We start from the raw sequence: 14,673 nt of genomic DNA, 5'->3' as shown, positions 1-14,673 counted from the left end.
CCGTGGGAAGAAACTACCTTCCTCACCATCTGCCTTTTGGGTTCAGTTTTGCTAGTAACAAGGTTCAGTTATTACTTCCTACACTCGAGACAAATTAAGGAAATATTTTCAATTTCATATCTTTAAGTATCACGCGGCCTTGAATCGATGGCTACGGGTGCGTTTTGGGGCCTTTTGATTTCAACTTAGTATCTTGAAATTTCAAGCAAAAATATAGAAACACGAATGGCCTTATAAAGCTTCGCAAAAGCGGCTTTTGACTATGTTTATCCACTCACTGATCGTGTTTTGATAAACTAACGGTACAAAGAATTCTTGGTTTACAGCTCCATATACGTTTGAATTTCACTTAAATAACTTCTCTGGGTAGCGAGAAAATATGTTATCTGTTAAGTGCAGACGGGTTTAGTTGTGTGACTTCGTATCTATCTCAATCTACAGGAAACCGTTATTTTAAGTTGGATAATTTGTCCCCAATCCTTTTCATATTTGTGAACAAAATATGTTTAAATCTAACCGAGTTCCCACTTCAAGGGACTCTCCTGAAGAGCATCTTCGTCGTGGTTGGTGCTGGGTAACACTAATAGCTTTTCTCGGACGTGGACCACTGGTAGAATGTCTCTTCAGCACCACATAGTCTTTGTCGTTGGAGGACGGGTGTCTGGTGGTTGAAGGCACTGATTCCAGGAACAGCAAATGATAATTCAAATGAAAATTAGTCACAGCAAATATGACATACAGCATTCCAAAACACAGAAAAATCCGCCATTTCTGTTTGGAGTGTTAGAGGGCATAGATCATTCCTCTCCATTAAACACCCAATCACTCACCCATTCTCCGAACAAAATATACGGAGAACGTTTTTCCATAAGTCATCCATAAATATATTATACAGTGAAACTGTCATAGTCATGGCTAACTTGGATGAAGTGAATGTTCTTGGCACAAAACTATAATCCAACAGCATTCAGCATTCAAGATACTTTTGTGGTTAAAAATTCATCTACTCTTAAGACAATATCGCATGTATAATGCATGATGTATGTATAAAGACTATCAGTGATATCACATCTGGTGGATTAACTATTTTTGGTAGTCAAGGGACACTACGCAGTTTCGTTGAATAGAAACCTCGAGGCTTGGTTGTCTGTTTATCTCTAAACATTGCTATAACACAGTGTTCATTTAAATTCATACATCATCAATGCTTAATAATAAGGATTTTGATCTCGAAACTGAAGATTTGAATGGACGCGATGCGTTCTGGGGTACTACCGGTTATATCTATAAAACGTATTTAATGATAAACAATGCTTATTTACACCCAGCAAAGGGTACATAATCAGTTGTGGACTTATCTGTTACTGGCTCCATTTGTTTTTAATCAATGTTCATTATCTCTTCAATATAATTTATGTCGTAGTAATCAATTATAACTTTAACTGTCCCTCGGTTCTCGACCTATACATAAATGGAAGTTTCCCAAAACTGATTTGCAGATTTTAGATATACACATGGGAAAATTGAAAAAGGATCGCACCAGCAACATGTTTCACAGTATCAATACTAACCATTAAACATAACAAAAGAACTTATCCAAACCTCAATTTCAGTTATCATCTGGATAGACTGAATCTCAAGGAATAATACAATGGCAAAAATAACTAATAGTAGTACACTATTCAGAGAAGAAACCTAAGTAAATGACTCATTTTATAGTGCTGATTACTATTGTTGTATGCGTTCCAAACTTGATGTGGCCAAGTATTGTCGTCCATAAAGACTGGCCTTGTGTTCAGAGGATGGTCTTTGAAATGGACAATAACCTGTCTATGATGTCAGTGATGTAACATTGTCCATTCAGCATTTGTCTCATCATCACAAGATCAAGCTTACAGTCACTTGAGAGGCACCCCCACGCCATCAATGAACCCCCGCCAAACGGTACTTGTTCCATGATATTCCGTTGTCTATATGCAGCAGACACGAGCCATCAGCCATCAGTCACTTTCGTCCGACCTGTGCAGCCTTCCCTATTCAACTGAATCCCAGCCGTGATATTGCTGGAATATTGCTAAAAGTAGCGTAAAACTATACTCAATCACTCATAGCTAATCTATCATAGTTCTATTAGCATCATTGACTTTGCAGAGTGACCAATGGTGGCCTTGGCAACTGAGATCCTTTTGTAAACAATCCTTTAACAGGTTGCATACATTCTCATAGTAAATCACAACCAGTTTCATTGGGAACACCAAGTAGCACTAGGAACAAAATAAATTCCGACCTAACTAATAACATTATTGCTTTCACACCACTCCGAATTTGGGAGATTGCGTAAATAAAATAAACATCTTTAGAATCTTGTTTCATTTTATTCAACACTCTCAAGCATATTTTTCAAGCATTATCTTCGACAATTTATTTCGAAAACACACTCAACCCCGATAACATTCACCTTCATGTTGAGACATTACTCCCTCGCCAAGTTGCCGAAGGATCTGGTATTCAGTTAATATTTCCTTACATTGACATAATCAAGAAAATTGTGTCCTATGTTATTTGTTCACAAACCTCGACATATTTCCTTATGTACAGAGACTGAGGTCAAAGTTTTGATGTCCTCCTTATGTGTCACGGCGCTCCTGTGATCAGGGTGTCATTAAATATGGCTAAAGTAGTAGTATAAAAGGTGGAGAAATTTCACAATTGTATTAATAGTACCTTAGACATGCGATGTAGAGGATCAATGCCCCAATTAACACTGACAATAGACAGGTGATTAACAAACCATGATACAAACCAAATACACAATCTGATTAGCTCAGCAACAGTATAACCGCGATTAACAAAATTAGCTACAACCACTCTCTGACAAGACAATCAACAAGTTGCACAGCCAACCAAGTCGGCTGTTATCACATGGGAGTTCTGTGAAGTGCAAAATTCATTTATTCAATTGAATAGTGTAATAGGTAAATATCAACAGCAGGACCTGAGACACAAGAGGTATCATATGTACACTGTGACTGTTGGCTGGAATGAGCAATTCACTGCCTGACAACACAACAACCACTCGCGACTATGCCTCTGTTTGTGTGCGTGCATGGGTGCGTGCATGAGTGCGTGCGTGCATGAGTGCGCGCGTTCGTGTGTGTATTCATCAATATGTATTATGACTATTATATTACTGTGATTGTGTAGGGTAACATGCAGAACAGCCACGAGTGATATGCATAGCGGAACATTTTTACATATTTTTATGAAGCGTTACTGTCATAGCACATCTAGTAAGTGCAACTTAGACAATGATGAACATACTGAATTTAAGTAAGGCGTGAGAGTAAGTAAATACTTACTAAACTGTGTTTTATACATGGAATATCATTGATTTAAAATACATACATTAATACGATATTTACATCATATACACCATAACTAAAACATTTCGTCTGTGAAAATATACATGCATATAAATGCAACATGGAAAACATAATACAACAGAGACGTAGGGTCAATTTGACAGTCTTGAATTGATAGTCTCTAAATTTCATTTGAAGGCGAAGGCGTAGCTCGGCTTCAAATGAAATTTAGAGACTATCAATTCCGTCTAACATTCATCTTATTTCAAAACACAGTACGTTTATCTCCTAAATATTCACAGAACAAAATATACGGAAAACGCTTTTCCATAAGTCATCCATAAACTCATAAAAATATATTATACAGTGAAACTGTCATAGTCATGGCTAACTTGGATGAAGTGAATGTTCTTGGCACATAACTATAATCCAACAGCATTCAGCTTTCAAGATACTTTTGTGGTTAAAAAATCAACTACTCTTAAGAGAATATAGCATGTATAATGCATAATATATGTATAAAGACTATAAGTGATATCACATCTGGTGGATTAACTATTTTTGGTAATCAAGGAACACTCCGCAGTTTCGTTGAATAGAAACCTCGAGGCTTGGCTGTCTGTCACTTGAGAGACACCCCCACGCCATCAATGAACCCCCGCCAAACGGTACTTGTTCCATGATATTCCGTTGTCTATATGCAGCAGACACGAGCCATCAGCCATCAGTCACTTTCGTCCGACCAGTGCAGCCTTCCCTATTCCACTGAATCCCAGCCGTGATATTGCTGGAATATTGCTAAAAGCGGCGTAAAACTATACTCAATCACTCATAGCTAATCTATCATAGTTCTATTAGCATCATTGACTTTGCAGAGTGACCAGTGGTGCGCAGACTAAGGACTTGGCAACTGAGATCCTTTTGTAAACAATCCTTTAACAGGTTGCATACATTCTCATAGTAAATCACAACCAGTTTCATTGGGAACACCAAGTAGCACTAGGAACAAAATGAATGTGTAGGGTAACGTGCAGAAGTGCCACGAGTGATATGCATAGCGGAACATTTTTACATATTTTTATGAAGCGTTACTGTCATAGCACATCTAGTAAGTGCAACTTAGACAATGATGAACATACTGAATTTAAGTAAGGCGTGAGAGTAAGTAAATACTTACTAAACTGTGTTTTATACATGGAATATCTTTGATTTAAAATATACATTAATACGATATTTACATCATATACACTATAACTAAAACATTTCGTCTGTGAAAATATACATGCATATAAATGCAACATGGAAAACATAATACAACAGAGACGTAGGGTCAATTAGGCCTCAATGGTTTCGATAGAAATATTTAAGTCTACACTATAAATTGATGGAAATAGTTAACAATTAAATCATTCTTCATATAGGTTGTTTTAAGATTTCGATTTTCAATGACAAATCACTTCATATTAGGGCGTATGCAAATGAAACAATGTCAGACCTAAACTCAAAACACATCATTATTCTTATTACTACTGTGTCTTAGTGTTGTGTGTCTGACGGCAATTGTACGTACATTTGGACAAATTCTTGTTTTAAAATCAGTAACAGAATTACTGTTTCTTATTACTGTTAATTATTGCCTCTTTCATTTTGTGAAACCGCTGTTTTCATGAATCGTTGAAAACGGTGTTGTTCGTGCAAAAAAGAATGCTTAGAAATTCATATTTGTTTTTAATTTCAGCCGTATCAGTAGTTGAAGTTCCATTCTATGTATCATAGGCTAAAATCCAGTGATACAGATAGTTTTGAAAGTTGTTATATTATTTATGCACACTTGAAATAAGAATGGTCCCAGTACTGAATCAAGTGTGACATCTGCCATGCTGAAATTGTGAATCGACACATGGCCACTGAGACATTCCTCGGCGACGATCTATCAAGTAACTAATAAGTTACCATTAGTGTTATATTATGTAATCGTTTCCAGTGTAGCTTTCTGTCATACCCTGTGGCATAACCTTATCCAATGCATCTTTATGTCTCATATATATTTATTTCCGGTACTGAAAGGCCACAGGCCTGTAGTACAATGCATTTATAAATCAATATTTACACGCACGGTTAATATACATGAAGAAGGGGAAATAATCAACTTTAGGTTACATTGTGTTCTGAGATATATTCTGTCCTAAACAACATGGCATAGTAAACAAACATGGACAAGTTTTGAAGTATAGTATGGGTTTTGTTATTCAACAATGCTGAGAATTTATAAAGGTTTGGATGGGCACAATAATATTTCTTAATATACAACTTTCTGATGGAATTATAAGCAGGGCAAATTAAAAGAAAATGATATTCATCTTCTATTTGGTTAAGATCACATAGTTTGCAAGTTCTTTTTCTTTTTTTGACATTTTTAAATCTTCCACTTTCGATAGATAAATCATGTGAAGAACATCTCAATCTGCTTAACGCTATCCTATACTTTTTACGTTTAGACATGAAAGATAAGTTTCGGAGTCAAAAGTACATTTAAACACTTTATAATACAGACATTTACTGGAAAGTGATATCTTTTCAAACCATTCTTGCAAGTAGATATCTTTTAATCTTTGTGTTAGTTCTAAAATAAACTTACCCTCAGAATCAACATACTGATCGTTCCATACAAAACCAAACCCTTTCGAGAATAGAAAATGTCTAACAGCAGAAACCCAATTTGTGCGTCCATTTTTATCGAATAGCATCATCATATTGTAACATTTCTTTGGTAGCCTATAAGAAGGCATCTTCAGTAATTTTAACCAGTATTTTATAACTCTGATATTTGTAAATAAGTGCATCGGGTATTTACCACATTCTCCATACACCATTGTATTCATCGTATTGGATTTAACACCAAGAAATCTTTTACATGTTTTCAATTGAACTCTTTCAATATCACTGTAATAATTTAAACCCCATATTTCGGCTCCATACAATAGAATTGGTTTAATTTTGGCATCAAATATTTTAAAGTATGAACTTATATTTATGTCACCAAGTACATTTAATTGTTTAAAGATACCTATCATGACCTTTTGTGCTTGCAAACAAGCGTAATTAACATGTGTTGTCCAAGATAAACAATTACTAAAGAACATTCCCAAATATTTGTACGAACTGGTGCATTCTAATTCTTCACCTTTATACAACCATTTCTCATTTTTTGATAAACGTCCCCCTTTTTTAAAAACTACTACTTTAGTTTTATTTCTATTTACAGCTAATTTGTACTGGTCACAATTCTCAAGTTCTTGTATAAGTCTTTGTAAACCTGCAACAGTGCTTGAGAATAGCACGATATCGTCTGCAAAAAGCAGAAGAAAAATATGTACTAGGTCAGGGTGTAACTGTATTCCATACTCACAATTGTTTTCAATTTGGGTTGCTAATTCATTTATGAAAAATGAGGATAAAAATGGGCTAAGTATACAGCCTTGTCTTACCCCGATTTGTAGTTCAAACGAATCTGAGAATTCATTGTTATTCTTAACACAAGCTTTAACATTTTCATACATATTATGAAATTTTTTTCATTTTAGGACTTAGACCATGGGTATTAAAAATAGACCATAGCTTTGTCTATCAACTGAATCAAATGCTTTTTTCGAAATCAACGAAAAGTGTATAGAGTTTACCACCTTTGATGTTGAGGTATCTCTGTATAATACTTTGCAATATAAACATATTGTCAGTAGTCGTATATCCATGTCTAAAACCTGCCTGAGATTCATTTATTTTATTCAATGTCTCTCCCCAAGCTACTAATCTTCTGTTAATGATAGAAGTGAAAACCTTACTAAAAATACTCAAAAGAGTAATGCCTCTATAGTTATTTGGATTATCGATACTTCCTTGTTTATGGAGCGGGACAATAATGCCGATTGTCCAACAAGTTGGAAAACTACCATTTTCTAATATTATATTGAATAATTATTCTAAATATGGTGCTAAAATATCTGCCGAATTCTTAATTAACTCGGGTATTACGTCATCAATACCTGGTGATTTATTGGGTTTTAAGCATTTAATGCTGTCCAGAATCTCGTCCCTACTAATAGGAGAGTCCAGCATATCCTCTGTTAGCGCAAAATTAGGGTCAGGAGACGTTGATGGATTTGCGTCGTCAACAAAGTTATCAGTATTATTATCCGTTTCTAAGTTGAAAAGATTTCTAAAAATGTTGATGCCACTCATTCATACTAATATTGTTTTTTGCTACGATAGAAGTGTTCAAAGTTTTCAGTTTAAGCCAAAACATTTTTGAGTCCCATATGCTATTTTCTATGTCTAACCGCTTTTCTTTAAAGTAATCAAGTCGCTTTTGTTTACATACTACATTATATTCATTTCTTATCTGACAATATTCTTCAAATGACCTCTTATCTTTCGATTTTCTAAACTTATTTAATAGCTTACAACGTTTAGTTTTTAAGTTTCTCACATGCACTATGATACCATTTGTTTAATATTTTCCTTGGTGTACCAATTTTTCTTTTTCATATTTTCCGCAGCTAAAACAGAGAGCATTAGTGACATATTTAATGCTGTCATCAATATTTGTGAATGCATTATCAACTGATTTATCAAGTAATGATTGAACATGATCCGAAAACAGATTCTCTTTAAATTGTTCAGCTTTATCGTTTTCCCAGAAGAACTTATAAGCATTATTTGGATGTGTGTCACACCCGTCAGAATATCTAACATGATCTGTCTTTACTGATAGTGTTATTGGTAAATGATCTGACTCGATACGAGATTGTATGCTAAAAGCACCAACAAAGTCAAATAATATCGATGATGAGATAATGTAATCTATTAGGCTTGTACCATTATTGCCTATATACGTAAAATCCCTCAGTTTCTAGGTCGCTGCCACATCGCCCGTTCATAATATGGATATTCATGGTAGAACATAGATCTAGTAAGGTGTTACCAAAATTGTTTAGAGTTCTGTCGGCGGAAAAACGTTTTAGATTAAAAAATCAATTAAAAAGTCCCAATAGGATTCTTTTTGATTTTCTGTGTATTCTAATAAATCATCCTCTACAAAGTCCAGGTTCGTGCCAGTTCGAGCATTAAAATCACCACCACAGAGAATATAAACATCTGGTAGATGAGATACAACATCTAATAATGAATCTTGAAATAAAATTATTCCATTTTTACAATGTGGATATAGTTTATCGTACCATGACGAGCCTTCTGGTTGAATGTATACACATGCGTAGAGGATATCTCTGTCCAGACCATACCTCTCCAATGCACCTTTGTGCCATACTCTGTTTTATGAGATTTTCCAGTGTGCCTTTATATTATGACATGTCGCATGTGTTTGCAATGTCACAAAATGTCCCACAAAAGTGCTTGTTAACATGGCGAGTAACAAATTTGATGGCAACCTTTGGTCAGTGAATCCCGACTGATGTTTGCAAAACTATTTTATGTTGTAATATCTTTCGAAAAAAAAAGTTCAATTGAACAATTTTAAGGTAAATTCATAGAATTATATATGTGAAAAATTTCAGCCGTATCAGTTGTTAACGTTCCAATCAATGTATCATAGGCGAAGCATCCAGTGATATAGATAGTTTTGAAAGTTATTACATTATTCATGTACACTTGAAATAAGGATGGCCCTAATTTAAGTTGGATTTGTTTTGTTTTGTGACAGGACAGTTGCATCAGACCAGGCATTGTGACAAACTGATGTTCAAGCTTTATGTTTATGAAGATAAGTAAAGAGTTCATTTCTCAAAAAAACGCTCACTCCTCAAAAGTTTCATTCACATCCTGGGTTATGTTTGTGTGTCCGTTGTAAGATATCTTACATTGACATTTGACAAATCACAGTTTTCTTCAATAAAGATTATTGAATCAGTCTTTTCAGTCAGGTGAAGGTTTTGTTCAGACATGGCTACATCAGCATCAAATTCATTCTGGATCGACTCACAGCAAGAAACACTCTCCATCTCGGGAAGCGCCGATGCATCCAAGACTGCCCTCCTTTTCTTGGGGATTTCTTTCAGAGGTAAAGCAGGTCTCGTTGGCCGTGATGGTGAAACTAAACTGTCATCTATCTCACTGTACGTAGCATTGGTGCTGTTGATTGTTCTTGAAATGTTCCTGAAGAAAGGAGTATCTGTGTTTCTGTTAAAATAGCGGAAAATCCGTTATCCGATGTAAATGTCAGTATGCGTTCACGTATTACAGAAAATTATTATCGATGAAAGGTGTTTACAATACCAAATCTGCAGTGGAAAATCCACTCTAAAACATTGTCAATTAACATCAGAAAATCATGATGATGTCAGAAGAAACACTCATACAGTGCAGTCAATCAAAATGTAAGCATCAAGACGACAACAAGCTCCAGGTATTTATCTAAGTTGTAATTCGTCCTTTACCTGTCACAGCTAATGTAATAAGGGACTGGGACTCTAAAAATAGATCCCGTTAAAGTATTAAGTCAGTTTGAACTTACATTTTCTCAAAATCATTTTAAGAGTAAAGAAGTACTAGCACTTACCTCCTCTTCACATATATCCAAAATATGATGATCATGGCTAGAACAATGCAGCATAGGAGTCCTGCTAATGCCCCAAAAGAAATAACCAAAGTGTGTTCAGGTGAACCTGAAATAAAAAGGGTTAATTTGGTAATTCATTTGACTTGCGTAGGAGCATAGGAACCCTGCTAGTGTCCCCCAAAAAATAACCAAAGTGTGTTCAGGTGAACCTGAAATACAAGGGATGTATTGGTAAATCATTTTTACTTGGGCAGGAACATATGCGTCCTGCTAATGCCCCAAAAGAAATAACCAAAGTGTGTTCAGGTGAAAACAAAAGGGATATTTTGGGAAATAATTTTGACGTGCGAAAAGTACACCTTACGGTTCAGTGAGGGACACTTGCCACAATGGTCCTGTAACGAACATGTATTTTTATTATCGACATGTGAAAGATCTTTCCAAATTTGACGCCTCAGAGACAAACTCAGAGACATTGTGTAATTCCACAAATTTTCTTTCTTTTGTTTACTTCTCCCTTGTATTGTTTTGTATTTTATGTCTTTGTAACGGGTGTCATTGGTTGGGCAGGATACGCTCACATTTTAACGATTACCTGGTATGGTATGGTATGGTAATTTATGAACACAAGCTTAAGATATAGTTGGAATCGCACAATCAAATTTCCTCACTTTCATTTATCAAAAATATGAATCCTTCTTAGTAAAGTTGTTATCAAGCATTGCGCTGAAATTTAGGTCCTTTGATTTTACGTAACTCAGCATATTTCCTAATTTCATTGTGTTATAATAATTGTGTTCAAATGCAAAATATATCCGTGGGACAGAGGGACTGTTTTAGAATTTTCTGTGAGTCAGAAAGGTACTCCCTGAGTCACTTTACGACTAGAAACAGTAAAAACCGAAAAGATGACGTCGCGAGCAGGTTTCTTCAAATTACAATGAGATGACATCACTAGAGATCCGGGTTAGAATTGATCTTCAGTATCCCTTGTCGTAAGAAGCGTCAGACTCGCTGACTTGGTTGACATGTCATTGTAACCGAGTTGCGTAGATCGATGCTCATGCTGTTGATCACTGGATTGTCTGGCCCAGACTCCATTATTTACAAACCGACACAATAAAGCTGTAATATTGCTGAGTTCGGCGTAAAACTAAACTCACTCACTCACTGGAGATTCATAGGAACGTCGTGTGTATTGTTTTCCGTTGTACCTTATGTTCCTGTTCTTTCAAGTGAAACACAACCCATGAAGATCCGGGTTAGAATGAACCTTCAGTAACCCATGCTTGTCGTAAGAGGTGACTAACGGGATCGGGTGGTCAGGCTCGCTCACTTGGTTGACACATGTCATCGATTCCCAATTGCGTAGATCGATGCTCATGCTGTTTTTCGCTGGATTGTCTGACCCAGACTCGAATATTTTCAGACCGTCGCCACACAGCTGGAATATTGCTAAGTGCGGCGTAAAACTGAACTCACTCACACTCAAGTGAAACACTGAGTTGCAGTTACATATGCTTGGGAAAGGTGATAGGATATTCTCATCTTTTCACGAACACTTACTATATGTACCATCACTTATATAAAGTGATTCATAACACATACTTATCACATAGTTTGAATAATACAATAGCCATTAGTCGCTGGGCCCCTCGACTGTCCAATCAATCATTGATGAACTCATCAATCTAGCAGGCAGTCCAGTTCTAAAACTTCCATATTGGTCTCACTTATCCTCAGATGAAGCAGAAGCATCAAAACCCGAGTGTCTTTGATCTGCACGCATGGAGCATATCAAGAACTTGATCAGGCGCGGCTATTCCAGCAGTGCAGCAGTCTCCCTGTCTCTATGCAGATCTACCAGAAGCCTTGGAGGAGTCTTGGCCGATTTGCCAGAAGTAAGGGGATTCCAGCAGATATATAACCTCTCAGAACCTCAAAGAATCTCATCAGCTCTGTCATCACCATGGTGAAGGCTCCAAACTCACTCAGAATGTCAGAGTTCCATTCTATAGACCTCAGCCTCACCAGAGTTGATCAAGTTCCAATGCATCAGTGCATCTTGGTCTCCGTTTGGATTTTATTGCCAGACCGACATTTTCACATCCCACTATTATCTTCAATACTTGGCAATGAAGATAAGGAAGACTTATTACTGCGTCTGGGACAGAGTCCCACGCATCTATCTACGTAGAACGAGCACCAGACGTCAGAAGTTAAGACGACTCTTTATCCCGCTCATGAGAGATGTCACAGCAGAAGTATCCCAAATACCTATATCCTTCTGGATGTGATCGGTGATACTTCGAGCATACAGAGATGTAGGCTTAGAACCTCCCTCAGCTTCCAACCCACACGAAGTAAGAGCACTATATGGCAATTGCTCTTTCCCTACCATCATGGAAGGATGCTTTGGGAATATTTTTCGTTTTATGTTTAATCACTTTTGTTTGAGATTATTTGCGAAGAAAAACTCAGTTTATGCCATCCCATCAACACATGTACAGCATGTCAAATGGGCAGCTTACCAGGCAGGTCATGTATGGGGTCAGTCATTCTTCCACAGCCTGAACTCCCATCTCCAAGTGAGTGGGGTTGAATGCAGAAGGAAAGTGGACAGTATGTTCCCTACTGGACGACACTACACCAGGCATCACAATCTTAGCAAGAGTTGGTATCTTGTCTGCACAAAGGGGTGTGAAACCGATGCAAGTGCAAACAGTCCTCACTTACATGCACTGGTGAGAGAGCCAGCGTTCATAACATTGACTCAGCTATATTTTCAAGATGTTTAACCGGTATTTTGGTTCAGTATTTTTTTTAAAAAGTCGCCCCATTGGTGTACTGATGGCAGGCCCAAACCCTATAACGGGAGCCAGAAAAGGCAAAATATTATTTATCTACTGCGTATACGCAAATGAAATTATTTTGAGTGCCTCCATATCCTAAAATGTACACTATGCATCAGTCAATAAATGTGCAAAGTTTCATGCTTTTATCATTAAATGCACATTTTATCTGCTTAGCCGCTCCACTAAAGGGATATTCGCTATGTGCAATGTCTAATATGATTATGAAAAAAAAATCTGCCTGTTTCCTATCACATGTGTTTTATCTCAGCGTCAAAGAAAATTATCCAAATAGCAACTTTATCTAAAATTTGTTCGTTTTAGTTTGCTTGATACACCGAACATTACCGAGCATATAATATTAACTACATCCTTTGCAAATATATACATATCCGTTGATTATATAGTTCATTAAATATAGATAAATGTAAGTATTCTGACAAACGCAGAAATGTGAGTCCAATATGCACAGACGTATATAATAGACGCAGAAAAAATACATATAATGTGTCCCCTGGAACGCACAATAATATTCAATGTTCAAAATTCGTGACAAAATATCAAGTTCTTGTAATGAAAGTAATCATTAAACCTTAGAGTGCAGTCTTCTACATCATGGCATCACTTTACAGGACTCGTATTTTACGTACGGAAACTTGAATTTAGAAAGTGGGGGTTCCTGATGTTCCCTAATTTTGTTGGTCAAGGTAAAACCCTGGGTATAAAGGAATAGATGAGTGAATTATGTTACATACGTTTTTGACAAGGTTCTGTGTGGCACGTGTCCTGTGAACACGGAGAGCACATATCATCACAGTGTGTCCTACTGAAGCTCCGGGCACAACCGATACACAGTCCAGTGTCCTTCTCACACCCTTCACAGCCGACGGGACATGGATCGGAGCAGTTCACTCCGTGGTAGTTACTGTCGTGACAGAGGCCCATGCATATGTTGTCATAGCGCACAGTTTACAGTTAGATGGGCACGACTCGTTACACAGTTCCCCTCTCACACCTGGTGCACAGTTGAGGCATCTCGCAGAGTCTTTCTCACATTTGGCACAGTTATCAGGACATGGAATGGTGCATATCTTTCCATAGTAGTTATTGTTGATGCAAGGTCCACTGCACTGGATTTTTGTGAAGTCATTAATTATACAGTTTCCTCGGCATGTTGTTTTACAGGATGTGCTGTTACAGTTGTCTCCCTGTTCGTCACATCCACCCTTGCAGTACCCTTCAACACAGTGTATACACTCTCCTGTTTCCCTGTCACAGTCTCTACAGTTGGGGGGACAGGTAAAGTTACAGTACTCCCCTGTATAACCTGGTTCACAGCTGTCACAGTGGCCCCCTCTGTACCCTTCAACACAGTGTATACACTCGCCTGTTTCCCTGTCACAGTCTCTACAGTTGGGTGGACAGGTAATGTTACAGTGCTTCCCTCTGTATCCTGGTTCACAGCTGTCACAGTCTCCTGTGTGTTTATCACATCCACCTCTACAGTTGGGGGGGACAGGGAACATCACACTTGTCCCCTGTGTACCCCGGCTCACAGCTGCCACACTCCCCTGTGATCCTATTACATCCACCTGTACAGATGGAGGGACAAGGTGTTCTACAGTCTTGACTGTAATACTGGGGATTCTGACACGGTTCTGTACAACCATCACCATAACGTTCACACTGTGTACAGGCTGTAGGACAGTTCACGCCACAGTTATCTCCCCTCTTGCCGGCCACACATCCCTCTGTACACACCACGGGTGTTGATTATCTGACAGCGAGAGTTGAGACAGGTGTCTGGACAGTCATGTTGACACTGTTTACCAAAGAACCTGGAGTCCAGACACTGTAGACACTCTCCAGATGACGTCACGGTGAC

At 37.4% G+C, this 14,673-nt stretch overlaps 1 protein-coding gene and 1 long non-coding RNA gene across 2 annotated transcripts; both read right to left on the bottom strand.

The window, feature by feature from the left end:
* Positions 1–9,415: 9,415 nt before the first annotated feature.
* On the bottom strand, positions 9,416–13,612 carry LOC124290369. Its single transcript, XR_006901907.1, has 3 exons — positions 13,544–13,612; positions 9,937–10,042; positions 9,416–9,557 (listed from the first exon to the last, which is right to left on the bottom strand). It is a non-coding gene; the product is annotated as an uncharacterized LOC124290369 (long non-coding RNA).
* Positions 13,613–13,696: 84 nt separating this feature from the next.
* On the bottom strand, positions 13,697–14,464 carry LOC124290373 (scavenger receptor class F member 2-like). The gene has a single exon (XM_046727079.1). The coding sequence runs from the start codon at positions 14,462–14,464 to the stop codon at positions 13,697–13,699; it is 768 nt and encodes a 255-aa protein (XP_046583035.1).
* Positions 14,465–14,673: the final 209 nt, after the last annotated feature.

This window comes from Haliotis rubra, unplaced genomic scaffold, assembly GCF_003918875.1.
Source record: "Haliotis rubra isolate DU_JTF1 unplaced genomic scaffold, ASM391887v1 Scf463, whole genome shotgun sequence".
NCBI lineage: Eukaryota > Metazoa > Mollusca > Gastropoda > Lepetellida > Haliotidae > Haliotis > Haliotis rubra.
Note: the sequence above shows the minus strand (reverse complement) of the source record. Positions and strands in the feature narration are given on the sequence as shown.